Source organism: Mya arenaria, chromosome 2, assembly GCF_026914265.1.
Source record: "Mya arenaria isolate MELC-2E11 chromosome 2, ASM2691426v1".
NCBI classification, from domain to species: Eukaryota; Metazoa; Mollusca; class Bivalvia; order Myida; family Myidae; genus Mya; species Mya arenaria.
In genome coordinates, this window is record NC_069123.1 from 13,743,622 (window position 1) to 13,770,941 (window position 27,320).

General features: G+C 35.0%; 2 protein-coding genes across 4 annotated transcripts in view; one reads left to right on the plus strand and one right to left on the minus strand.

Moving 5' to 3' along the window:
• LOC128212371 (uncharacterized) overlaps positions 1 to 14,624 on the plus strand; it is a 26,560-nt gene extending 11,936 nt beyond the window's left edge. For all 3 annotated transcript variants that reach the window (XM_052917814.1, XM_052917806.1, XM_052917821.1), the window contains exons 3-4: positions 8,598 to 8,753; positions 10,938 to 14,624. In XM_052917814.1, coding sequence (XP_052773774.1) covers positions 8,598 to 8,753; positions 10,938 to 11,566 — 785 coding nt within the window. In that variant the 3' untranslated portion in view covers positions 11,567 to 14,624. The remainder of the gene's footprint in view (positions 1 to 8,597; positions 8,754 to 10,937) is intronic.
• A 125-nt stretch (positions 14,625 to 14,749) lies between these two features.
• On the minus strand, positions 14,750 to 27,278 carry LOC128212364 (NFX1-type zinc finger-containing protein 1-like). Its single transcript, XM_052917791.1, has 3 exons — positions 27,189 to 27,278; positions 18,474 to 24,732; positions 14,750 to 18,302 (listed from the first exon to the last, which is right to left on the minus strand). Exons 2-3 carry the CDS (start codon positions 24,727 to 24,729, stop codon positions 18,103 to 18,105), a joined length of 6,456 nt encoding a protein of 2,151 aa, XP_052773751.1. The 5' UTR covers positions 24,730 to 24,732; positions 27,189 to 27,278; the 3' UTR covers positions 14,750 to 18,102.
• Positions 27,279 to 27,320: the final 42 nt, after the last annotated feature.

Below are 27,320 nucleotides of genomic sequence, written 5' to 3' on the forward strand. Positions count from 1 at the left end.
ATTTTTTGTCTTGGAAAGAGCAAATATTTTCGTAAATATCTGCAAACCAATAATATAAGATCGCTGACAAAAAATCAGATCGTAGATTTTCATATTTCTGTTAGAAAATTAATGTTTTATGACCTAAACCGTTACTAACGGTTTAAGAAAAATGCATAAAAGATCAATTTTTGAACTGAACTATAAAAATCTGCGATCTAAGTTTTTGTCAGCAGTCTTATTCAACTGGTTTCCATGGATTTGCGCAAAAATTGGCGCGTTTCAAGATAAAAAAAAAGTTGTCAAAACGTTAAATTTCTGAGAGTGCAGCTTTAACCATTACTTAAAGTTGGATCATGATGAAATAAATTATTTTGGACATGGTTTGCAACTGCAAGCAGACAATATTGCACACTATTGTGCCTATATAATTAAATCTATTAAAGCTCCATTAAAATTGATTGTATGCTGTAAACAAAAATTGATAAAAATTGAATAATCAATGATTGCATAATATTACAGGAAAATATTTAATATTAATGTTAATTGATCTAAAATCAATATGTTTTTCACCTAGCGTTTGACATCAAAGGTGAAATTATTACCTTTTTGCTATCTGAATGCAAACAAGATCTTCATGATAAATTACCAGTAATTGATATCTGGAGGCAGTAACGTTATAATGTACATATATACGTATATATATGATTTTGTGGTGATAACCATCATTACAAATGATACCATCTTGAGGGAGAATGATTGTTTTTCCCTTAAGGCTGATAACATGTAAATGAATCATAAAATCTCTGTGTATGTGTAAAAAGTAACAAAGAGGTGGATTTTTGGAGAAATTTTATTTGTTTGACATTTTACATTAAACCAACTTTTTAAATAGCTTGCTTTGTCTGCTCTTTAATTGTTAAATAGTGCCTAGTATAGTTTAAATGAAATTTATTTGCTTTAATGATTAATGACCAGAATGTATTTACATTTGCGTCTATTCATTTCCCACCTATATAACTTGCATTGGCATTATTATAAAAAACAACAACGTCAAAATGTTTACTTGCTTTATATCTATAAGCGAGTTGCAACCCTCCCCTTGTATAACAAATACTCCTTCATTTTCTATCCGAATCCTACACCACAAATTTTATTGAGTTTTTATGTGAGTATGCGAATAACCATGGCAAAGTTTTTAAACATATATATTCAACATAAGTATGACAGTCTTGAGCCCTCCCCAACTACGGTACTGAATAGCCCCTGAGATATGAGTACCAAAAAGGTACATGATCTTATAGTTTATATTGTTGAGAGTCTTTTGTCAAATGTAACAAATGATACTGAATAGTTAGGCCAGAGTTTTTTTATCTTTAGATTTACGGGAGATTTTTCAAAAAGTTGGGTAAGGAGGAGGAAATAAAAATAAAAATAAAATGCATAAAATGTCCCGAAGGAGAAATAAATAAAAATAAAACGGATTTTTCTCCGATTTTTTTTATTTTTTAAATCTTCTTATATCATGAAGACAAAACACACCTTACTTGTGTCAGCTATTTCATAGGCTGAAAAAAGGGTGATAGATCACCATAAAGTTTCAAAAGCATAATTATAAGATCCTTTTAATGACTGAAAATATTGACCTCAACACTGTGGAGTTCAAGCGCTCATTGAAATTAATTGTATATATTTGTTCGAATGCATCTATGCATATGAGGTGCATATATTATCAACCCATGGCTTTTATGAAACATGTCAGTGTAATAAAGAAGTTTAAATGGCCATTTCTAACCTTTTGCCCACAGTATAAGCATATCCTTTCCATTGTGAAGTACACAACATTGAACAAAGTTTCAGACACGGTATAATAAGGAGGTCAAATGTGTTTTTAACGAAATAGTACCGTGACAATTTACCGTGATGTGGTTTTGATATAGAAAAAATAACCAAAAAAAGTCGACGCCCTGATGGAAATTCCTCTTCACTTCAAAGTTTGACGGGGCTTACGGATATACAGACAGTCAAAATCTACATTTATGTACTTCACCAAAGAAAATTCGGGAGCATTAAGATAAATTTGACAAGTGTTATATGTTTCAAAAAACCAGGTCTAAGAACTGATTTTAGAATCAGTCCTGAAAAATATCCTTCTAATTCCAGCTATGCCCGTTGGCAATAAGCAACGGATAAGTTTGACTTCTTGCACTGACTGCCAGATATCTTATGTTCAGATTTTTTGTTTTATCGGAAACACACACTATGTTATTATTACATCATTTTCAGTACTCTATAACGATTTAAATTCTAAATCATTATTAAACTAATTAACAACTACGAATATCACGATACCTTGTGTTTTTCTCTTCAAATATGTGATCGTGAAGTAGTGTGTTCAATGCTCCCCAGAGTCAAATTCAGAAAAAAATATCCATTTTGACTATGATGAACACGATATCATTTTGCAGTTTGTGTTTGTCAGAAGCTATACATTTTTGCGCTGTAATCCAATTCATCTTTGTTAACATACGACGTGCGCCAACGACTTTTAATAGACAAAACAACCCAAGAATTTCTGTCTCCTTATTTTGACCGGAAGTTTCGCAATCATTCCACGAAACGCGAACAACATACTGAATTTATAAAAAAAATCACAATAAACACGCTTTAAGTTCTCCATGGTTTGATTTAACTAATGAAACATAAACATCGGAACGTTTTTGTTGTAAAACATTTCTATATAGCTGCAGAAATTGCGAGAAATAAGGGGTATGACAAAAACTACTTTCACTTTTGACAGGACGTTGTTATGGTAACGGGTACCTGTTCTGTTTTCCCGCGTATTTCCGACTGGTTTACGTGGTTTGTGCAGTAAAAAGACCTATAATTAATGACAATTGGTACACCAGTTGGTTCTGGGATATGGGTTATAGAACACTAATTTTATTTTCTTCTTAACATTAGAGCAACGTTCGTCGGAAAAAATAAAAATAAAACTACGAAAATGAATTTTATTTTTATTTGGGTTTTGCAATATTTAGGTACGGCGCTCCCGTAAATCTAAAGATATAAAAACTCTGGCCTTACTTAATGTGGAGTGACATTCTTACCTACATTGCATGCACAACTCTATCTACCAGTTATTGTTTATTTTTGCTCTTCATTGTTAAGAAGACCAGAAATAACCATCAGTGTGTTTGGCTGTAAAATATCTCTATAGTGTGTGAATCACTGAACAACACACTTTAAAACCCATTAATGACAAAATGAAACTTTGGTGGTCATTTTCATTTTCGTCTGAAGCTTTCTTAAGATTCCGAAACTGCTCTGTGATCCCATCGCCAGAGATATTACATGAACATGAACATTTAATTAATATATTTGAAACCGAAACAACAAGTTGCTTGCTTAGTCAGCATTGAAACACAACATGCCAGTAGTAGTTTTGTATGAAAAATAGCATCATGCTTAATTAAATAGCAACTTAATTGCTGAAATCTAGAACTAAATTAATAGCCATGGTAGACGTCAGAATATCAGGTAAACTTACTCATTACTTATTTAAGGGTAATAAAACACAAACCTTAGACTACCACAAGACTATTTGATAGTCTGATGTTTGTAGTTTTGAGAAAATATAATGGGTATGAAGGTAGTAAATAAGAAGTTTATACTTGAGATGGTCGCATTACTGCTTCAAGTACTGAAGCCCAAGAGGCAAATACTGCACTTGAGTCAGACTGAACATTGCAATTATCTCTCTTCTTGTGTCATTGTATCATGAAGAGTGGGTTATACAAAGTTTTATTTTACCATGTTTGTTACAAGTTCCCTCATTAATATTTTATCATTAATTTATTCACGTTTACCGTTATGTACCATGTTTGATTTAAATACGCTATACTTTCATATTTTAAAAAGTTCTCTATGATTGATGTGTGCTCCTTATTTCCCCCTTTCAACCTTTTTTGCCATGTTTAATTCAAATTCTGTATTTTACTATGTTTCATTCAACTTGATACAAGATATAAACGTCTTTTATCATTGATACACATTCCCATGTTTATTGAAGCTCCCTCAGCCCCTGCGAGAAAAGTTCTAGAACTAGCATCAAGTTCTTGAACGTTCAAGAACTGTTCTTGAACGTTCAAGAACTGTTCTAGAACCTTAAGAACTGTTCTAGAACTACTGTTTTTAGTTCTTGAACTGGCGTTCTAGTACACAAATGGTTCTAGAACTCGGGTTCAAGAACTCAAAGTTCTTCAATCTTGTTCAAGAACCTTTCATGTTCTAGAACATCAGTTCTAGAACTAAAAAGTTATTCAATCTTCTTCAAGAACTGTAACTCAAAGAAAAAACAAATTATTTATTTTGTAACATTAACAGTTAAGTGATTTTGTATTTTCCTTTTTTAAGCGAGAGACTAAACAGGTTAGAAGATCACTATAGATCTCTGAGGCACATTAATACTGTAATCTAGAAGAGAGAATGTCTAAGCTAGAAGGAGTCCTGAAACCCAAGCAAAGCCAGTCACCCAGTGGACTGGATTAATATTAAAATAATAAATGAAATTAAATCAGGTTGTGCTAAATGTAAGATAAGATATAAGGGTTAGTTTGGATGCTGGTTACATTATTCATACATGCTATTCTGTGGGTCGATGGGGGACAGGCCCTTTTGTACTGTTAGTAGGCAAAGGGCGGCTGGCCCATTTGAAGCTTGTGGGAAATATGCATTTTAAGGTTCCAAGATTACATTTAAACATAGCTTTTCTAGTTGTTAATGTACCAGTCAGACAATTGTAACCACGCCCCCCCTCCCCCACCCCGGTACACCAGGGACTGAGAGGGGATGTTTTTACCTTTCTTGTTTATCAACTTCGTTTACAGAAGATTTTTTCATGAACGCAAACAACTGGTTCTAAAATATTTTTTGAATCGGTTAAGAAATAGTTTTCTCATACAACTTCTGTTTTAGTGACCATGCTGTACATATATAACTGATAGGCATTTATAGTCGTTTATATGACTTTTAAACTTCACAATGGACTTACGTTTTGTTTAAGCAAATGTCTGGAGTCTTTGGTTTGCCATGACGTCAATATATGATATATTATATCAAACAGTAGTTTTTAATCTCCACTATTAGACAGCGTGAAAATGTAACACATTGGCTGATAGCTGGTAAGATCATTAATCTATGTGATTTCTATCCTCTAGAGCAATTCAAAGTCCATTAGTTGTCTTAATCACTGACAAAATGTGTACAAACAACTGAATAACAACAATAAGCCGCCATTTTGAATTGAACCGGAAGTACACTTCTGCAGACGATAATGGAGGAAGCTTTCAATTTTTGTGTCGTTTATTTGACCACGATGGCAAACTGGTGAGTTTTTACCTATCACTTGTAGACTATTTTGAACTAAATTGGTTTTGACTCCTTACTTAATGTATAAAATTATTCCATGACAATATAAAGTGACTGTAATTTCTGGAAAGAGAATGTCAATCGTCAGTTTGAATTTTCTTTTAATTAATTTAAATTCTTATAATTAAATATTTAATTTTTTTTACAAAAAAAATCATAAGCACTTAATGCAATTTCGTTTCATCGCTTTGAAATGGTTTTACTTGTGTAATACTTTCATTTGATCGGAAAAGAGACAATTTAAAGAAGTCGCGAAAATATGTGACAGTTTAGACTTCATGATTTGTGACTGCATTCATTTAATGTTCTTGGGTGATTGGGTAAAGAAACCATGTGTTACTCATAATTGTTTATGATATTCACTGAAATATTTGTCCATTTTAGACTCAATGGAGACGAGTAATACACAACCAGACCGTTCAAGTGAGGATGTTAATTTTCCCTGTTTCCGGTACGCCTGACCCCTGATCACTTGGACACCATACAGACCCCCAACCCACCAACATGTCCTGTACAATTTCTGCAGGTGTTCACTTGTTTATGACACCAGAGTTATTGGTAAGGATTTGAGTTAAGATAATTTTAAAATTTATGAAGTTTTTTCTTGTCATGAAAGCATCATAGTGGATTTTAATGGAACCAAATATATATTTGACAAAGTGAGTGTGAGTTGTAAATACAAAGTCGTACATTTATGGGTTTTTTCTGGGAGGACCCATTTCTCTCAAACATAGCCATTCTACTACGAGAACAATGCCTGTTAACTGTCATATGACTTGACAGTAGATTGCAAATAGTTTACTTTTACTTTGAGGCTTATGTAAATCGCCCTGTACCTACAATTAATACTAGTGAATTTTGTTTCAACTGCAAAGTAAAACTTCAATGTGAACAACTTAAAATCTCATCAATTCTATAATCTTGAGTTCAAATAATTTACAATTGGCCTTATTTAAAGAAAGAAGACTTTATTTTAAACTTGCTTCTTGTTAAAATCTAAATTCAATGTCATATATTTTTCAGGAAAAACGGACTTAAAATAGAGGAAGACAACTGCCATTTGAGAAAGAAAAGGAGTACATGGGCGATACATATTACTGCACTGTGCACAGTATAGAATCAAATCATCTACCAACTCCATGTTAGTTGCTGTGGGCATCAACATTGATACAGATGCAATTTTGGAAACTGTTCAAAAATAAGAGTTACTCTATCTTAACTAATGCAGAAGTAAAAACCGTTCCTGTATAGTGAAGGACTTGTTTACACTAACTAGATGCTAAAAAATTTCTTGCAAGTTGCTGTGATTAAATAAATTACAAACTTACACATCAACCCTAAAGAAGAACCATCATCATCTACAATGATGTAATCATTTTGCAATGTGTATATACTCACAACAGTGTAATGTGTTATAAAAAGTGGAAGTGTTATAAATGGACGACTCCCTGACAAAACCATAGAACTGTCATATTTTCTAATGATTAGTCTTGTTTCATTATAACTTCTTAAACCATTATTAAAATTTAATGAATTAGTTTTATAAATTAATATGTGTTCAATTGCATTACTTAGTTTTTTTAATTTCAAATGTTTTTGTTCTTTAAGATTTTGTTCTGTAATGCTGTTGATTAAGCCTGGAAGTAAATATGTTGTAACATGTAATATGGATATTGTTTCTAATTAATGTCACAGATTCTAGTGGTATTCCACTAAAAGTTTACCGCTGGTATACCACTGAAATACCATTGGTATACCACCAGCATACAGCTGGTATTCCACTGACATTTTTACTGGGGTATTTCAGGCAATTTGTTGTTCTGGAACTGTTCTAGAACTTGGGAGTTCTTCAAGAACTAATAGAACAGTTCTAGAACTTGGAGTGCTTGAGGACAAATGTTCAAGAACTAGTTCTTGAACAACAAATGGCCTCTTAGATATTCAAGAACTTTCTTCAGAACTTCTAGAACAAGTTCTTGAACTCATCTATTAAGAGTTCAATTACTATTCTAGAACTGGGTTCTAGAACAAATTTTCATAAGTTCTAGAATTTGGTTCAAGAAGTTCTAGAGAAAGTTCTTGAACATTTAGTTCTAGAACTGCCATTTAGAGTTCAGGTACTATTCTAGAACTATCTTCTAGAATCTGTTCTAGAATAATTCTAGAATTCCTCGCAGGGGTGGTTACACAAGGTTTGTTTCAAGCATTGGTTTTGCTAAATGTCTGAGCTTCCTGCTGGCTGTGGTTATGTGGGTGGTACGAAAATGTATCATGTTTTATTCAATAATCCAATTGTTTACCATGTTTGATTGAGTGCAATATTTGACTATGTTTGTTTCAGAAGTACACTATTTGACCATATTTGATTCAGAAGTCCACTATTTGACCATATTTGTTGCAGAAGTCCACTTTTTGACCATATTTCATGCTGTAGTCCACTATTTGACCATATTTGATTCAGTAGTGCACTTTTTGACCATATTTCATGCTGTAGTCCACTATTTGACCATATTTGTTTCAGAAGTCCACTATTTGACCATAGTTGTTTCAGAAGTATTCTATTTGACCATATTTGTTTCAGAAGTCCACTTTTTGACCATATTTCATGCTGAAGTCCATTATTTGACCATATTCGATTCAGTAGTGCACTTTTTGACCATATTTCATGCTGTAGTCCACTATTTGACCATATTTGATTCAGTAGTGCACTTTTTGACCATATTTCATGCTGTAGTCCACTATTTGACCATATTTGTTTCAGAAGTCCACTATTTGACCATATTTCATGCTGAAGTCCATTATTTGACCATATTCGATTCAGTAGTGCACTTTTTGACCATATTTCATGCTGTAGTCCACTATTTGACCATATTTGATTCAGTAGTGCACTTTTTGACCATATTTCATGCTGTAGTCCATTATTTGACCATATTCGATTCAGTAGTGCACTTTTTGACCATATTTCATGCTGTAGTCCACTATTTGACCATATTTGATTCAGTAGTGCACTTTTTGACCATATTTCATGCTGTAGTCCACTATTGGACCATATTTGTTTCAGAAGTACACTATTTGACCATATTGATTCAGAAGTCCACTATTCGACATATTTGTTTCAGAAGTCCACTATTTTACCATATATGATTCTGTAGTCCACTATTTGACCATGTTTCATGCTTCCAATTAAGGTCTGGGCGTCCTGCTGGTGGTGGTAGTTGGGGTTGGCTGGAAATGTACACCTCGAGGTCACGAGCCCCTTCATGCACTGTTCAGTATTGGGGAGTTCCGAAACCGGCGTAGCAGCAGGCGTCGCGGTGAGAGACGAAATCGACGTTGGCATGAAGGTATGATATGGGTTATGTATTTGTTATTTATTCAAATCATTGGAATAACTATTATGAAAATATATTTATTCGTTTGTCATGGTCTAGTTTTCATGCATATCATATGCAGATCATGCAAATTACACCAACCCAATTATAATTATTAAAATCACAAGAAAATTATGAAATGTTTAAGTGCTCGGAAAAAAACACATAAATATCATTTTGGTAATTGCTTGAAAATTGAACAGCATGAAAAGAAATATATGGGTTTAATGCACATATATGTTTAAATAGGGGTTATGCACATATATGTGTAGGGTTGTTCACATAAACGTGTGGGGTTGTACACATAAACCTGTGGGGTTGTACACATAAATGTGTGGGGTTGTTCACATAAACATGTTGGGTTGTACACATAAATCTGTGGGGTTGTACACATAAACGTGTGGGGTTGTACACATAAATGTGTGGGGTTGTACACATAAACCTGTGGGGTTGTACACATAAACGTGTGGAGTTGTACACATAAGTGTGTGGGGTTGTACACATAAATGTGTGGGGTTGTACAAAACAGTGGTAGTTTGTTTTCTTAATATGATGGTTTTCACTATTTTTTTCATTCTGCCTTGATAAGCTCTCCCAATTTCTTGTTGACATGTAAGATAAGAACCAAGTCAACTTAAAATCTGTGTAATAGCATTAAATCATATGTAATACGAAATAATGATGTTATTGTGCTATTCAATTCATTTAAGCCGATTATACATGACTGAATTGAATTACAGGATATGTGCTAATGGAATGCTGTTGAACCATACAAAAAGTTTTAAATTGTGGGCTGCCTTCCAAATATTTAAGAGTGTTGAATTGAACTGAGTTAAATACCAAATAATGATGTAATGAAGAGTTTTTCTGTGGAGTATATTATATTTTATTTAATATTTGGTTATTATTAAGTATTGTTATTGTTGGTTTAAATCTGTACTTTATAACACACTGTGACATATACCCAGTTGTAAAAATTACACTGTTTTGTTAAATTTTGTAATGGTTTTTATACTCTTGTTCATAGAATAGGACGATTAAAGTTTCACCTGACCCTTACGGGAAGGCGGTGTACAGTCTGTTGTCTGATCCAAAAACTTTAGAAGCCTTTGTCCAATCATATGCCATATTTGTTTAGAATAAAAATGGGCATTCGTTATACCTCAAACATATTAGTGCAATAATCAGCCACTTTGCTGGAATACTTTAGAGATCTTCCCCTGTAATTGTAGAAATTACCTAAATTGGTCCATGCCCATCAGTGACTTTAGAAGCCTTTGTCCTTTCATCACCAAATTTGGTCTGAATGAATATAATACATTATACCTTGGACAAATTTGTTAACCAGCCATATCACTTGAGAATTAAAAAATGCCCTTTGGTTTAAACAGTATTTATTCATATGATGTTAATATATCAACTTATTATAAGTATACAGGGAAAAGGAATTAAGAGATAAACGCCCTTAAGTTACAGAAATCACCAAAAATCAGCCTTGTTAGAGCAATAACTTCAGAACCCTTGTCCAATCATCTCCAAATTTGGTCAGAATGTATAGGGCCTTAATATCTGGGATAAGTTGGATAACCAGTCACATCACTCAAGTCACTCGAGAGTAATCTTCCTTTAATTATAGAAATAACCTAAAATCAATCTTGTTCTACCTTGAACGTCGTATAAATTTAGATGTTTGAACAGCGAAAGCTTAAAATGATGTCACTAGTTTCATTGATGTGACATAAATTTGACTGCAATAAAATTTAATTTGACCAATCACAAACAGGTTTTTTGTAAGATCAGAGGTATTACAAAGATGTTGAATTCACCAGAATGTGAATGCAGTTGCAGTGGTCGAAATTAACACAAGCCCACTAGCACTGCACTGGTAAAATATGTTTCGGGCTTGCTCAAATTCTGAATTTTATATAGCAGGGCTTGTTCAAATATTTGATGCCCAGCAAAAGTATAAGATTTTGGGCTTGTTCATCCAAAAGTCTAATTTCAATGACCGCAATGGTAAGAATATGTGTTCTTGAAGGAAGAGTAATAGGAATGTCAATAGGAATGTTAATATAGCATTATTGACTGACAAAAAGCAGTAATAGATCAATAGCCATCGAGTCTGTAAACACAGGTTCTGTACTCTTCTTGTTTTAGGTTCCATGCATCGTGAGTTTCGGTATCGACCCCCACCGCCCACATACAATGCCTCAATGGTTGAGTATCAGCAGCAACAGCAGCAGTTAGCAGCGCAACAGGCACAACAATCTCCAGACATTTATGACCCGGATAATGACCCGGATGAGGACTACAGTCTGCCCAGCTCTCCACCACCTTCTTACAGGTCTCGTGCTAGTACTGTACGAGCCGGTATTCAGATAACCTTTCCTCCGAACCAAGGTGGAGACTATCCCGATTCTAGGCCTCCCACATATCGATCTCATCAAGGTCGACACACACGACCTTCACTTTCGCGAGATGATGACAGTGATCATGATCATGACCCCGCCCCTGCTGATTTCGCTTTCACTGGTTCCTCGGTCATTGTTGATACAAATACCTCACAAAATTCAACCAGCATTCAAATTTCACCTGCTGTAGCAGCCAATCAAAATGTAACAGTTTCCGTAACAACAGTTTCCGTGACAACGAGCCAGCCAACTGTTGCCCTTACCGTGCCCCCTCTTGAAGGTCATGGTCATGGTGCTTCCCCAGCTGGACTCCTTGACAATGTGGTGGACCCTATAGGAGAAAGAGGGATCGACAGAGTCGACACTCAGTTATAATCAGGGCTTTCAATTAATGGAAAATAATTTTTATTGTCAAACAGTAAACTTTTATGCCTCACGCTTCCATTTTAAATGTTTATTTTTTAGACAATATATTTATAAAGTGTAAATTATAATTTGTTTTATTAAATTATTTTTTTATCTTCAGGCTTGTTTAGGCCAAGCCTTACTTGAATGTTCATGATTTAAATTTTTGCATTCCATATTATTGGGCACATAAAGTTTGTTTTATACAAAATTACATATCAGCTTTAATTTTTTTTACATTAGATATATTATTGATAAAAAGTATCTGCTGTCTAATTGTTTTAAGCCAATAAGACAAGAAAAAGTACAATAAACAGAAGCTAGCACTGCTCTTAGCTGCTTGAAATTTGATGTTTGTTTTAGTATAAGCTTCTTAATTTTTGTAAATACAATGTCATGTAGTTTTACAAATATGTGCTGGAGTTTTATATAGATGTTGTTTGCTGGTTCAATGAATGTTGTGTTTTAAAAGCAATACTTGTCTACAAAATTTTAAAGCATTTACATGATATGTTGTTCTTAATATTGTCATTTCATTGTAAAAAAATGCCATAATATTTGTAAAGTAAAAGGCAGTGGCACCAGCTTATCAATGAAGATATTATATGATTCATTTTTTGAAACGATATTTCTGAAGTAGAAACGATGTGGTTTTTTTCGAAAAATAACAATTTGATTGGTCAGTTAAGACATATTTGAAAGATTCGCAGTTTAACCATCTATCTTATTTGTGACTTTGACCTTATTATTAACAAAAAAATCGCTTCATATATTTTTAAATAGGCTCGATATTTTAATTTCGGCTCGTTCATAAGAAGGCCTCAGTTTGTATTATGATTACTACATTATTTACATGACATGCTTTTACTGCACTAAAGTGTACATATGTTATTTATGTAAATAATGCAAGTTTATAGATGTGCAATTTACTTTATGTGTGTGTTTTGTCTATTGAATGTTTTTGCTTAGTTTCCTTTTAGGTTATAAAATTGGATGCATCGTGCGATTTGGACCTTCATGACTTTAACAAATGAAATATTCATTCTTGAAATGCAAAAAATTAATTCTTTATAGTGTTACAATTTCTTCCACGCTTCTTTCTGTAAAGGGATTGTCATTGATTCATCATTTTCTTAATGATTTATCACAATTACTATACTTATTTTTTGATAGCAACCACAGCTTTCTTCCCAACATTTTTAACTGCATTCAAAATGTCCATTGGAGTATTAATAGGTTGATTGTTTGTGTATCTTCACTAAGGTACTTTTGTTGTGATGTCATGTGTGTGACATGAACTTTTGAATACAAAATGTGCAATGCATGGTCTTCCTTGTAAACATGTATCTTTCGCAATTTTAGAGATACTGTCATGAATTTTCAGTATCACTTACTAAAATGTCATTCAACTGAAACATTCGATAAAACAATATATGGAAATGTATGTCTTAAGGCCCACAATCGCATGATGCGGTTCAAATATGTAGTTCAGTCAATGTTTTTTTTTGTACTTGTTTTTGTTGTTGTTTATAAATTATTCCTTAGATGTGTACACATTTGAATAAGCAGCATTTTAACATTATTCCTATTTTTGTGATACAAGCTGTGTAATAAAGTTTCACTTTTGATTTAATATATTTGTAAGCTTCTTCATTATTTTATATTCACCAAAGTACCAGTGGTGAATTTTTACAAATACTTAAGTTAAGTATTATTTTTATGTTATCTTATCCCCTTATACATTGTGGTCTTATTTCTATGGTTGCCTTACTTATAAGCCTGACTATTTGAAGGTTTGGAATTGTTTTAACACAATCAAATATATGATTTACATTGTTTCAATTCTGGTGAAGTGTGAGGTGCCTGAAGCAGGACTAAGTTATGCAATAAGTATTTTTTATTATCCTCTGTGGAAGAATTTGTCAAATTATAGGCTATGGTATAGTTGTTAAGCCTATATTCATGAACCTTGTAAAAGTCGCATGAAACTTGGTACCTATGTCCATTTTTACAATTATACCCACGCGATGTTATTTTGCATGTTTTTCGGAAAAATATTTTTTTTAAAGATATGTATTGTGATGTATTGATAAGAGAACCATTTACCACCAAGGGTTAAGTATAGCTGGTTGAAATTATATGCTCCTATCACATTTTCTTTTTCTATCAGCATCATTTAATTTGCCTCTTTAAGACTTGCTGTCATTGGTGTATGACCTTAAAGTCTCTTCCTTGCTATGAGTATTATTTACTGATGAAGGCTTTATGTGGAAAAGTTGAGAGATAGATGTAAAGTGTATGTAAAATACAATCAACATGTTCATCTTGATTGTGTGTTTTTTTCACTGATTTATCGCTATAGGACTGCTGCCAATGATATTTATAAAAACGAAACAAAAAGATCTGACATTTCCTTGTCTGCCTGACTTATCTCACTGTCTCATACGTTTTAGTATCTCTGTTTACAGTTGCGTTTAGATATCATTTATTTTAAGTCTTGTATGTTTTACTTTGCTTTCTGTACCTTTTTCCGTTGAGTTTGTACACTGTGTTGTCATGTATTGTATGTACTGGTAGATAGTGCTGTATCTATATAAATTTGTTCTTACATACATTTACTTCGTAACCTTTCGGCTTTTATACTTAAATGTAGGGATAGTCTGTGTTTTGTTCAGCTGTTTTGTAAGAAACAGACTTTCATATATAAGAAGTATTGAAATTCAACTCATCGTAAAAAAAAAATCTTTTTAATATTAAGCCATCATGGTTATCATTGTTTGTATAACCATAATTTCCATAGACTTTTGCATTCTTGAAAATATTGTGCTTAGATCTTACACAAGGAGCTTCTAGAATTAAAATATAAGTATGTTTGAGAGTTATGTGACCTAACAGTCATGCAGTTGTGATTTACATTTCGAAATGCCTTTTCTTGAAAATGTAAGTGGTCGAAAAAATGTAACAGGAATATTTTAGTTAACTGCATGTTAGATTTTGATGATCCAAAACAAATAAAATTTGAATCAACTTACTGCTTGTTTTGAATGCTTTTTGTGAAGTTTTATATAAAATCAGCGTATGCCTGTAAAACATTGATAAAATAATGAAAAAATAAATTGTTGTGAAGCTGTACCAAAGAATTAAAAGAAAATCTGAAATTGAATATGTTTATTGAAATATAAGCTCATACTTTTCATGTCACACATACATTGTACAAGTTACTTAAAGTAATTAAAATTCAAATACATTAAAAACAGTAGTTTTATATTATAGGGACTATAGAATACAGAACAATGTCAGGTGACATGAGTAATAGTTATGGCAACCACAGGCCAAGTAAATGAATGAAATTACACCAGAGCTCTTAATTTCAATCACCATGGTTTTGGGTAGTAACTTTGTACCATGTTGTCCATACCCTGTTGTCATGGACTGCATTCGATAACTAGTGTGTGTATAATATGCATTTCGGCAATGGAAAGCATTACTGTCCCAATTTTAAAATTTCAATGTTCAGCCTGACTAGCGCATTCCGGCAAAGGGAACATTTTCTGTCCCATTGTTTGAACTTCATATAGCGTTTCAAAACCATTTAAGGATTGATCCCTTTTTTTCTTGCATTTATGCTGTATGAACGCAGTAGGGCACACGAGAAAATTCCATGAAGCGCGCTGGTATAAGTGACTAACATTGATATGAACTGCTTGATAGTGTTAGCACAGTTAAGCTCTGCCTTCTTGTTAACCTTCCGATATGGAAGTTCATGTATAAATGAAGAAAGAGGAAATCACTCCCCAACATGGTAGCATTATTTCCTATAACACAGTTTAGAGTAATAGATATTATGAGAAGCATGAATGATAACACTTCATATCATAGAAATTATAGGATACTCTAATAATAATAATGATAATAATAATAATAATAATAATAATAATGATAGTAATAATAACAACAACAATAATGATAATAAAAATAACATTTTAAATTGAAGGTTACACATCTAGCTATGTAACATAACTGGTTTAAAATTATGCCTTCATAAAAATTCAACAGCAATGCAAACAAACCAACAAAAACACAAAACGCACACTCGCGCACCCACGCACACAAATCTACAGAAAAGGGATTTATCATAATGTATAATTTTCTACAAACACTCATTATTAAGAATATTGTGTATAACAGTTGCGTTCGTTTTTTAACTTTAATATGAATGAAGAAAAACTTCACATTACAGAGAAACACAAGAAATTATACTGGGTTCAGAAGAGGTCATAACTCGGCAACAAGTCATTACTTTTGCTATAGAAACTCAACTGCATGATTTGTTTTCGTACACTTTATGTTTGATTTCCTAAATATACGAGTTAATCAATATCTTCAATCATATTTATTTAAAGTGACCGATCAGATAAGTTGTTTAGTGATTTGGGCAGTAACAAATCTTAAGAATACATAAAAAATGGTACAATTTGCACACCATCAAATTCTATCAATACATAAAAATGGTGCAATTTGCACACCATCCAATTCTAACAAATAAAGGTGCATTTTACACACCATCCAATTCTACCAATACATAAAAGAAAGGTGCAATTTGCACACCATCCAATTCTACCAATACATAAAACAATGGTGCAATTTGCACACCATCCAATTCTAACAAATAAAAAAAGGTGCAATTTGCACACCATCCAATTCTACCAATACATACAAAAATGGTGCAATTTGCACACCATCCTATTCTATCAAATAAAAAATAGTGCAATTTGCACACAATCCAATTCTACCAATACATAAAAAATGGTGCAATTTGCACACCATCCAATTCTACCAATGCATAAAAATGGTGCAATTATCACACCATCCAATTCTACCAATACATACAAAAATGGTGCAATTTGCACACCATCCAATTCTACCAATACATACAAAAATGGTGCAATTTGCACACCATCCAATTCTATCAAATAAAAAATAGTGCAATTTGCACACAATCCAATTTTACCAATTCATAAAAAATGGTGCAATTTGCACACCATCCAATTCTACCAATACATAAAAATGGTGCACTTTGCACACCATCCAATTCTACCAATACATAAAAAACGGTGCAATTTGCACACCATCCAATTCTACCAATACATAAAAAATGATGCAATCTACACACCATCCGATTCTACCAATACATAAAAAATGGTGCAATTTGCACACCATCCAATTCTACCAATACATAAAAGAACGTGCAATTTGCACACCATCCAATTCTACCAATACATAAAAGAACGTGCAATTTGCACACCATCCAATTCTACCAATACATAAAAAAGATGCAATCTGCACACCATCCAATTCTACCAATACATAAAAGAACGTGCAATTTGCACACCATCCAATTCTACCAATACATAAAAAATGGTGCAATCTGCACACCATTCAATTTTACCAATACATAAAAAATGGTGCAATTTGCACACCATTCAATTTTACCAATACATAAAAAATGGTGCAATTTGCACACCATTCAATTTTACCAATACATAAAAATGGTGCAATCTGCACACCATCCAATTCCACCAATACATAAAAAATGGGATACAAGCTACAACTAGCGTTTTGCTCCGCACACTGGAACACTACTCGTACAAATAACATATTTATTCAAGATTGAAAGCAAACAGACTCTTATTTGAAGTGCATTTGAAAGAAGCCTTATTCCAAATGGAACCAATCCGTTTCCACAATCGATATACAGGTAGCTTTGTGCATAGCTTTAACTTAGAACGCACATAAATACTACTTGGTGTACAAAATACAAAAGAATATACATAGTAGCTTAACACACACAAATGATTCTTATAGAATAATACACTGAGAGACACTGAGTCTACAAATTTTATATTTGTACAAAACAATTTTAAAGATGCACCGAAATACTTCTTGGTGTACAAGTTAATTAGCTTTACATAGATCCGTATGCAAAGATAACTTTTTAATATTACATGGACACTACTCAATGTACGACATACATTTATACTTTAAAACAAAGCTATTTACACCCCAAAAAATCAAATAAATTACAGCGCGTTGCACTGCACACAATACAGACATGTAGAATCGTATTGCATAGATCATGTAAAACATCAATACAATGAAAACTATATGATAAACCCTGTTAATAGGCTTAAAGTAAGGTCCCAAACAACACTGAAAGAGGTGCACAAATCACGCAGTTCAAGTAAGACGAGAGTCCTGCTTGTTCTGTATTTTGTATGTACAAGCTGAATCAACATTGCGATACAACAACACGTGATACTCAGTATATACTTGATAGATTTAGTCTCAGTATAACCCTACCTATTAAATGAATTTCAAATACTGAAGTTGAGAAATTAAAACACAGAAAAATATTGATCGAAGTATTGCTTGACCTTGACCTATCTAGTGGTAGATTATGATTTATGATTACGATATATACGTTCATCTGATATCAAAACAAATCTTTAATGAACGCCCCGAAGATCGAAGTTGGCCATGTTGTTTGCCTCTTCCGAATAAGCGGCGAATGCTGCTCCGTCCATCTCCGGAGCAAGCTGATTACCTTCCGTAAGTCTATGTTGTTCTCCGCCAATCTCCACCTGGCATTCCGGACACTTGGATTTCTGCGTTGCCCCTCCGCACTCCCCTATTGCGTATACATGATCTAATTGAAGAGAAAATAAATTAGATGTATAGTTTTATTGTATATATTGCATTAAAGATTTCTTCCACACTTCTTTACAATCTCCAAGAAAGTATTAAATTAGGAATTTTTAATAGTATGTAAAACGTATCTATATAGTTATATAATATTGCGTGAAAAAGAAACACTTACTGTTTGGACATTTGAACCAGTGCCCTTTAGTCAGCTTCACTGCAGAAACGATGGAAGCTCGTTCCTCCTCTGTTATGCCCAGTCCCTTGATGTTTACCAACTTCCGAATCGTTTCAAATGACGCTTTAACTTCTTTTTCGTCGTCTTCCGTGAAAACCGCAGGCTTGACAAGAATTTCACGAGTTCGTTCGGTCAATAACTTCCCATCCGTTATATTACTGCTATCATCTTCGTCTTCTGTCGGTGGGACCAGTTTACCTGCTCTTTTTGCAATCCTTTCCAAAAGTGTACTCGTTGTCTGAGGTCTCGTTTTCAGATCAAGATCTTTATTTAGTCTTAAGTATTCAGAAAACAATTGTCCTCTTGTATATTCCCTCTGAATGTCATGTGTTAATTGTTCAGTCAAAATAGAACTTGATTTCGACAAACGGATTGAGATACTTTGAAAAAATTTCTTGATCTTGGAATCATAATCTAAATCATTCATGTTTGTTCGATATGTGAATCCGTCAACAACTGTTGTTAATGACCTCATAGCATCATATTTTGCTTTCATATTCAACATCGATTGCTTAGTAATTATATCATTGCTCTCAGACACAATAAACTGTTCTAAATTCGCTCTAAATCGTGGATGTATACATCCTCGTGCATTATCTTGTAAATGGTTTTCGTGTAGACTTTTCTTCAAATCCAGTCGAATGGCACCTATTTCAGTTTTACTTCCAATAAGCTTCCGTTTGACAAGCTCAATATTTGCAATGCATTCATTAATTTTATTTCCATATCGGACACATTTCCTGATTGGGGTTTTGCATTTTGGACACTCCTTTAGTCTTACAGCTCCATCTTCATTTTCCATTTCGATATACTTGTCGAGAGCCTGATATTCAAAGATGTGCCCACAGTCGTCTAATTTAACAAATCTTGCATCAGACTCGTCCTCATCACCGAAGAATATTTCAGTCACCTCCTCGTGGCAATATCTACACTGAGTAGGACACGGTTCTCCACAAAGTCCTATACAAGGATGGCCACATTCTAAAAGCGATTTGCAAGGCTCATTACACGGGGGGCGATCGCATGGCTCGCTGCAAAGTTTTGAACATTTGAAATGCTCACACTCCCAAACACACTTTTCTTTGCAAGGTTGACATGGCTTACCACAAAGCTTCATACATTTGCTATGCACACATCTATTTTCGCAGTCGGCAGTGCATGGTGGACAATTACTACATGTAGATTGACACTCATGTCCACAAATTAATATACGGTTGCAGCTTGCGTTGCATCCCTCATGGAGCCGGCCGTTGTAGCATGTTCCGCACGTTCCGCTACATAAGTGTTCACATGCAAGGATATTTTGACACGGTTCTGGACATGGTAAAGTGTCTTTCTCATAGCAAATGACATCTGCAGAATGGCCACAGTCCCATGATTTTTTTACGGTTATTTCGCACTTTGCTTCATGTGGATATCCACACTTGTTTGGACAGTCATGACCGCATTTGAGTTTTCGTGGACAGGGTTCATGCTGACAACAGATGTTGTTCAATGGAATTGAACACGCTACCGTTTGCTTGTGACCACATCTTTGAACCGTCTTTTGCATTGGAACCTGGCATGGCGGACATTGTTTGAAACACCTAGCTTCACAGGGGTGCCCGTTTTCACATGTTTTACTACACATTTGGTTGCAATGATACCTCAAGTGTTTTATGTCCATAACATGACATTTTTGTTTGCATTTGTGCCCACATTCAAGTCTTGCCTCGCAGTCCCGTGAACAGCATCCGGCAGGTGCATTAAGAAAATCTGCAGGATCGGTCATCAGTTTTTCCCCATCCTCTGGATGATTAGAACCGACAATTTTTAAACCGTCTGCAGCCTGTCCTCTTTCCCTTGCGTGGTCGTAGATAGTTTTCCAAAGCATAGAACATTTTGAAAATTGATCAAAATTTCCAAGAACATAAAAGCCCATCTTTGCCCGTGACAGAGCTACGCAAACCCTGTTCTCAATTTTCAGGAACCCAATGCGATTTTCAGGGTTACTGCGTACTAAGGACAAAATAACGATGTCATTTTCTTCTCCCTGGTAGTTATCAACAACTGTTATTCGCATGCCTCGGAAACCATCCTTAGGAATTTGTCTTTTAAGTTCGAACAACTGACCCGTGTACGTTGTTAAGACTGTTATCTGACTTGGGTCATAACCTTGCAACAACATGTACTCACAAAGTCTAAACACAAAAGCCGCCTCGTGCGGATTTGCATAGCTTCTTATTTCATCTCTCATCGTCTCTTGGTAGCTGTGGTTTATTAACTGAATATCCGTTGCCACACCTCTAATCATTTCGTACGTTTCAACTTGGGGGTGATCCTGGAGTCCGGGATAGATGTGTCTCATAACATCAGCTATTTCTGGTCTCATTCGGTGCTGTAAGTGCAAACAGTTGTACATCACTCCATTATTAATCATTCTCTCGAACAAGGATATGTTCAAGTTGTATTTGACAGCCAATCTGTGCACAGTTGGATTTGGTCTCAGTTGTTTGTGGTCACCTATGAGTATCAAATGTTGACAGCCTCTGCTAAGCGTTGTGACAATGTGTGCTTCGAGTACTTCTGCAGCTTCTTCTACTATCACAATCTTCGGCTTAATATCCCTTAAAGCAGACTGATACTTTGCAGCACATGTTGTTGTCATTCCAATAACTTCCGATTTTCTCATAAGTTCTTTGTCTTCCAGAATCTGTGCTTCTTGAAATCTTTGTGCGGCTACTTTGTAATCGCCTTTCCTTCCATCAATGGTCTCATACAACTGCTGGGCTTTTCTTTTGACCCAGTATCTATACAGTTTCCATCTGTCTTCTAAATTCAGTGCCCATACATCATGAATTGCCATTACTTCTTCATCAGTAAAAACAAGCGGCGAAGACAAATACTCATGTAATGCTGATTCCATGAGTTTGTTAAATTCAATTTCATTTCGCAATTCATTTTCAAGCGATTTTTTCCTCGCTTCCAACAGCTCTATTTGTCCAGCGTTATTTGCTATTTGATTTTTCAATACAGCTCGTTCTCTTGCAGTGTGATTCAGCCGATTTCTTTCAAACCTGATTTCGAGTTCACGAAGATGTTTTCTTTCGTTTTTCAAAGATTCCCATCTGTGTTTCAGCTGTCTAATTACGTGTTCTATTTTATGTGTCAAGTCATCGATGTGTCGCCTATCAACAGAGTACACAACACTTTCTTTGCGTACCTCGCGTAGCAATGCCATTTTGTTGGTTTTTGGAAAGTCCTCTAAAATATCACCTAGCAACATTTGTGCTGTTCTTCTTTGCTGACCAAGATCAACGGCAGCTTCGGTATGCTTTTCCTCGACCTTCCTCATCTTGTTTCTACAATCTTGTCTGCATTTCTGATATAAAAAATTAACTGGTAGCCAATGCATCAATTGTGGCGAGTTGATAACATTTTCGCCTTTTAACTGCTGCATATGCAGTTCCCCAATTACGTTGCCCAAATGATCCTCATGTACAACCTCATGCATTTGAAGTTCTACAGTTAATGCCAATTTTCCAATATTTTCCCTTAGAGACTCAATAGTTCTTCTTGCTTCTTCTTTCAAAGTACGCATCTTCTCTACCTGTGGATCTCTTAAATATACTCGCTGCCTTCGATTCTTTAAAATATCTCCTGACAAAATGTTGCTGTTTGAGCGACCACCAACTCTCAGTATATCACCGCGGAAGAACTTCTTGATCCCTTCGAGGAACTGGTCGAGTGCATGATTTGTGTAACAAACAACAAGCAACGGCGATTTTTCTAAAACTCCGTCAACAGTCATTGGGCACCATACCTTTTGATTAAGAAGCAATGCTTTCGCAATTTTCAAACCAATATACGTTTTTCCAGTCCCTGGAGGTCCTTGGACAACAGCGAATTCTCTTGTAAGGGCGTTTTGTACAGCTTTCATCTGCGATTCGTCCAAAGAGAGTAAATGATTTGAGGGCCACTTAGACTCATCAAGAATTTGCACCTCTTTGTAATCACGATTACTCAATTCTGTTTCAACCGATGGAGCCCTCGCTGTGTAATTGTCCTCGTCAGATGTATCTGATGTTTTGTCAATCATGTCAACGATTTCTTCCATTGTAACATCTTCTGTTTCAGTGTCTAAAGGTACATCAATCAAAGAACGCAAATCAAACGTCGACTCAGGGTTCAAATAAGCTGGTGGTCGACAATCAGTGTCGCAAAAGACAATGTACTTTTCAAACGGCAAATCTCCATCTCTGTAGGTTTGCAAACTTAATAGAACGTGCTTATAAGACTCGAAATACGCGCTCGTCTCAGCCATAATGAACACTTTTCCAAATAGATTGGCTGTATCTACGGAATCATCTTCAATGTGTATTGTAAAATACCCAGCTTCCAGATCGTCGTTTTCTACTATCGTTGCAAGGATAAATGTGTCAAAATTGTTGTCAGTAAGGCAAACTAAAGAACCATAGATTAAACGTTTTCCCTGCCCCCATTTGATTTTCTTCATTCGAGATGTCATACCCATTTTCATTTTGTAGCAGAGGCCTTGTTCTGAAACAAGTGGCGCAACCACCGTTACATTGGGATATATCTTCAGATTTTTATTTCTATTCTTCTTCCCAGTTATGTCAGTAGACTGTTTTAATTGTTTTATGTGTTCAAAAACCCCGTCACGGAGTGGTCCAATATAATCCTCTCTCAGGAGCCGGAATTGAACATCAAGATAGTGATCTAAATCATCATAGTCACCATCTTTTTTATTTTTACGCAAGTATGGGCGTACGATTCCTTTAATTTCTCCACTGGTAGGAAGAACCGGTATGTCTCGGAAATCGTCAGGAGGGCCATCAGATTTTGGCTTCACCGATATGACCTTCAGTTCCTTCTCAAAGCTTCTTTTGCGTTCTCCAAATTCTTTAAAATCCAATACTGTTCTTTCTGACAGTTCATTTGAGAAATCGGGATCATCAATAATTTGTTTCAAGACGTTGTACAATCTCGAAAATAGTCGATGAGAAGATGGATTTCTGGCTACTTGTTCCCACATTATTTTAAATGTGTTCGTAACCGTCCGCTTCATTTGAACTCTTTGTTTTGTTGATGTAGGGTCAAGTTCAAATTCATTTTGTAGATCCAGCAGATGATTTTGTAATGTTCCAAAGAAGTTCCCCGTGTTTAAAACGTCGAACAGAATAACCATAGACTGTGTTACAGAATGCGTATCGTAACATCTTGCAAAAACTTCAAGAAGTGTGTCAAATAGTTTGTTATCACTGTTGCATTGGTGTATTGTCTCTTTTAGTATTTCTACACTTGCTGAAAGCTCAAGTACAATTTTAGATGGGTTCTCGCTCTTTAAACGTTTCAGCCTGTCCAGACTAATAAATGAAGTAGGACGTTCGCCTCGCTCTTGGGAAGGATGTTCACGTGACTGCGGTCGTATTAAAGGTTTTATTGTTTGGTGTCCTCTGTCCTGTTGGCTTGCTGAATTACGATAATGTTCAAACCTATCATGCCTTTCAGCAATTGCTTCCGTAGCTTGCCCCTGGAAGAATGTTGTTTTAGGTCTACAACCGTACGTGTATGAAACTTTATCAATGCCATCTCGTTGGTCTGAACTCTGAACTCGTGGTCGGGCCGTTGTTTCACTTTGCTGTTGTGTGGCACTTTTGTTAGGCGGGTCACTTTTGGACTTTTCCATTAAAGCTAAGGTATCGTTCCTCTTTCGCTTATTGTCACCAATAGTCAACGTACCGACGCGGTCATCGGGCATAAAAGATTTCTGAAAAGATGAACAGTTTTGAACTGCTGGTGGACTATTCTTGCTAGCATTTTCATATCTCGTTACTGGTTGAGTGGTTCTGTTGATTCTCTCCTCGCCATGCGTAGCCGACTCAGGGTCACGTCTTTTATTAGCTGTTTCGATATCTTTTCGCAGTCTTTCTTGCTTTTGTTTTTTCCACCAGTCGTTTGACTTATCTCCTTTGAATTTCTGTGGTTTCGATATCTCATCATCATCGTTTCCACCAGATGCAATGCTTCCTACTCCAGATTCCTTCTGGCGAACACCTAAACGTCCCGCAGATGCAGGTCTATACATTCTAGATTCATCTTGCTTGGTTTCATCACCTCGTCTGCGTTCATCATTCGCATCGTAACTACGACCTCTTCCTCGTCCTCTTGCATTTGATGGTCTATTTCGTCCCATTATCTGAAATTGAAAGATTATTATAAGTTAGTTTACCTTGTTCATAACTATTCTTAATTAGTTCGTCGTTGCTTTATTTTTCCTCTATTTTTCGTGTTCAGGGGTATGCCGATATACGTAGTCTATCAGCATTGATATTACGATGATCAACGATTGTTTAAACCTTAATCCGAACCGAACAGGAGGCGGAAGGTCTACACTGTTTGTATATTGTAGTATTTGTAGGCTGTAGTCCGCAGTCCTTTTTACAGTACCGCAATCGTCAGATCTACTTTTTGACACAATATGTTGAAATTATTAATGCGCCGGGGTTACAAAATGTGATGTAAGGTGTTATGTAGCTTACAGTAGTGCGAATTAAAAGATACCTTCATAGGATTGCATCGTTAATATGAATTTTAAAGCAAGCCGAATAATCTTAAATAACTCTTGGTGATAGCCTAATGTCATAGATAATGATAGATAACTACGCAGAAAATGGAAATGTGGACCCTGTCTTACTTTGCCTACAACAAATAGTCTAAACGTTCACGGTCAATATCGGGTTTAATATATTACATTTATACCAGCAGTAAACTAGCTAATTGTATTAATCAATAATCAATTTACACTATCTATTTTTAAGTAGTGACAGGCACTTATATCGGTTACAGTTTAAGGCAGTCAAAACATTTTTGTATTCGATTTTTATTGCATTGCCTGTGAATATTATTGTAAAAAAGTAGAATCACACAGCCTTTCTACGCGTTCAACACTTTCATCTATTCGATGGCTCAGTTTGTTCACGATTAGATCATGCAACTCTCATTTTGTTAAATGGTGCAAACATCGTTTAGTTTGGTCGTGATAAATGACTTGGCCTCTGTCCAATAAACATATCCCTGCTGATTATGAACCTAAACTTGGCATTTATTCAATTGTGTTTATGTTCAAAACATATATACAAACCATGTATTGACATAAAATCTTTTGCTTTATTATTCTATAATAAATTCATCTTATGAACACAAAATTGTGTGAATTCAAAAGAAGTTCAACCTTTTTACCTATAAAAAACGTATTTGTATTAACAAAAACTTAAACACAAGTTAAAAAAATTATATCACGACCCAAATGAGTTGATAGTTATAAATTAATAGAAAGATAAGTATTTCGACAAAATATTCAATTAGCATGTACGTATACACGTAAAAGGGGCGTGATAAGCTCGTCTCAAAACTATCGAAACAAGAGCGTTTATAGGAACGTGACAAATGATATCCCGATTTGGCCTTGTCAGAGTGATAACCAATTGACCGCTAAGCTAATGAAATCGGCTTTAATGATGCAGTAACAAAATTTACACAAAACTGCCAAAAATCAATGAAATGTAGTTGGAGCATTCCACAAACCAAAAGGTATTCAGTTACATCTCTCATTTAAAGCATTGCTTTTTTCACCGAGATTTAGTAACAATTAGAAAAATATAGTATTAACCCTCGACCTAACTTCAAAATCCACAGGATTCAGTTGCTGATCAATGGCAACATACCACTGAAGATTAATGTGGTATATTAAACTGTTCCCGTGTTATTGTGCAAACATATTGATTTAGTTTGACCGTGATCTAGAACTTTAACTACTGACCCCAATATGGGTCATTTAATGCTCAATGGCAACCTGCCACTAAATTTTGATTTCTGGGTCAAAATGCCCTAAGGTTATTGTGTGGACATAGTTTGTATAGAACTGTTGACCTTCTTTTCAAGGGCAACATACCACTGAAGTTTTAATGGTACTACAATAAAACCGTCATTGTACAGACAATATTCACATAAGACTGTCGACCGTGACCTTGACATTTCGCTTATTGACCCGTAACCAATAAAAGTGCTTTGCTTGTCAAGAGCAACCCAGCACTGAAGTGTGATGATCCTTACGCAACTGGCCTTGAGTTATTTTGCAGACAAAGTTTTAATCTGGGGGGAAACACGGACGGACAATGCTACGTGCCACTCTTCGGGGACACAGACGGCAGTTACGTTGACAGGACCACTCTATGGCCACGCCCCCACCGGAAAGAAAAGAACTATTTCTTAATTATAAGTAATTATAATATACAATGGGAAAATATTTGCATATAATTTTTGGTTGATATTTAGGTGTTTTATGATTAATGACAGTTGTGTATCTAGGGCCAATTTGGGATTGCGCAGAGCCGCTGATGGGCAGCATATTAACCCCTTTACCCCCTATCCCATTTCGGATATTTTTTCAACTTGGGGGTTTTCGTAGGACCAAAACTTCGACCTGTAAAAATGTAATTACGCAACTGCGTATTTGCGTGCAATCAGCTACGCGCCTGAATGATCATGTTCCAATCGTGTTTTTGCCTTTGTTTAAGTGGAGGGGTGAGCGGTCCAAATCAATGTCACTGCCGCCCGGGAGACATAAATATAACATTATAAAGATCTACTTACAGTAAATTAAGATTCCCATCATTCATCACTTTAAGATAGATCAGAAACTTCTGAAGAATTTCCTTAACCCTACTTTGTTGTTAAGTCGCCTAGCTGTGAGGAGCATGCGCAAATTGCCTTAATGAGGCCCGT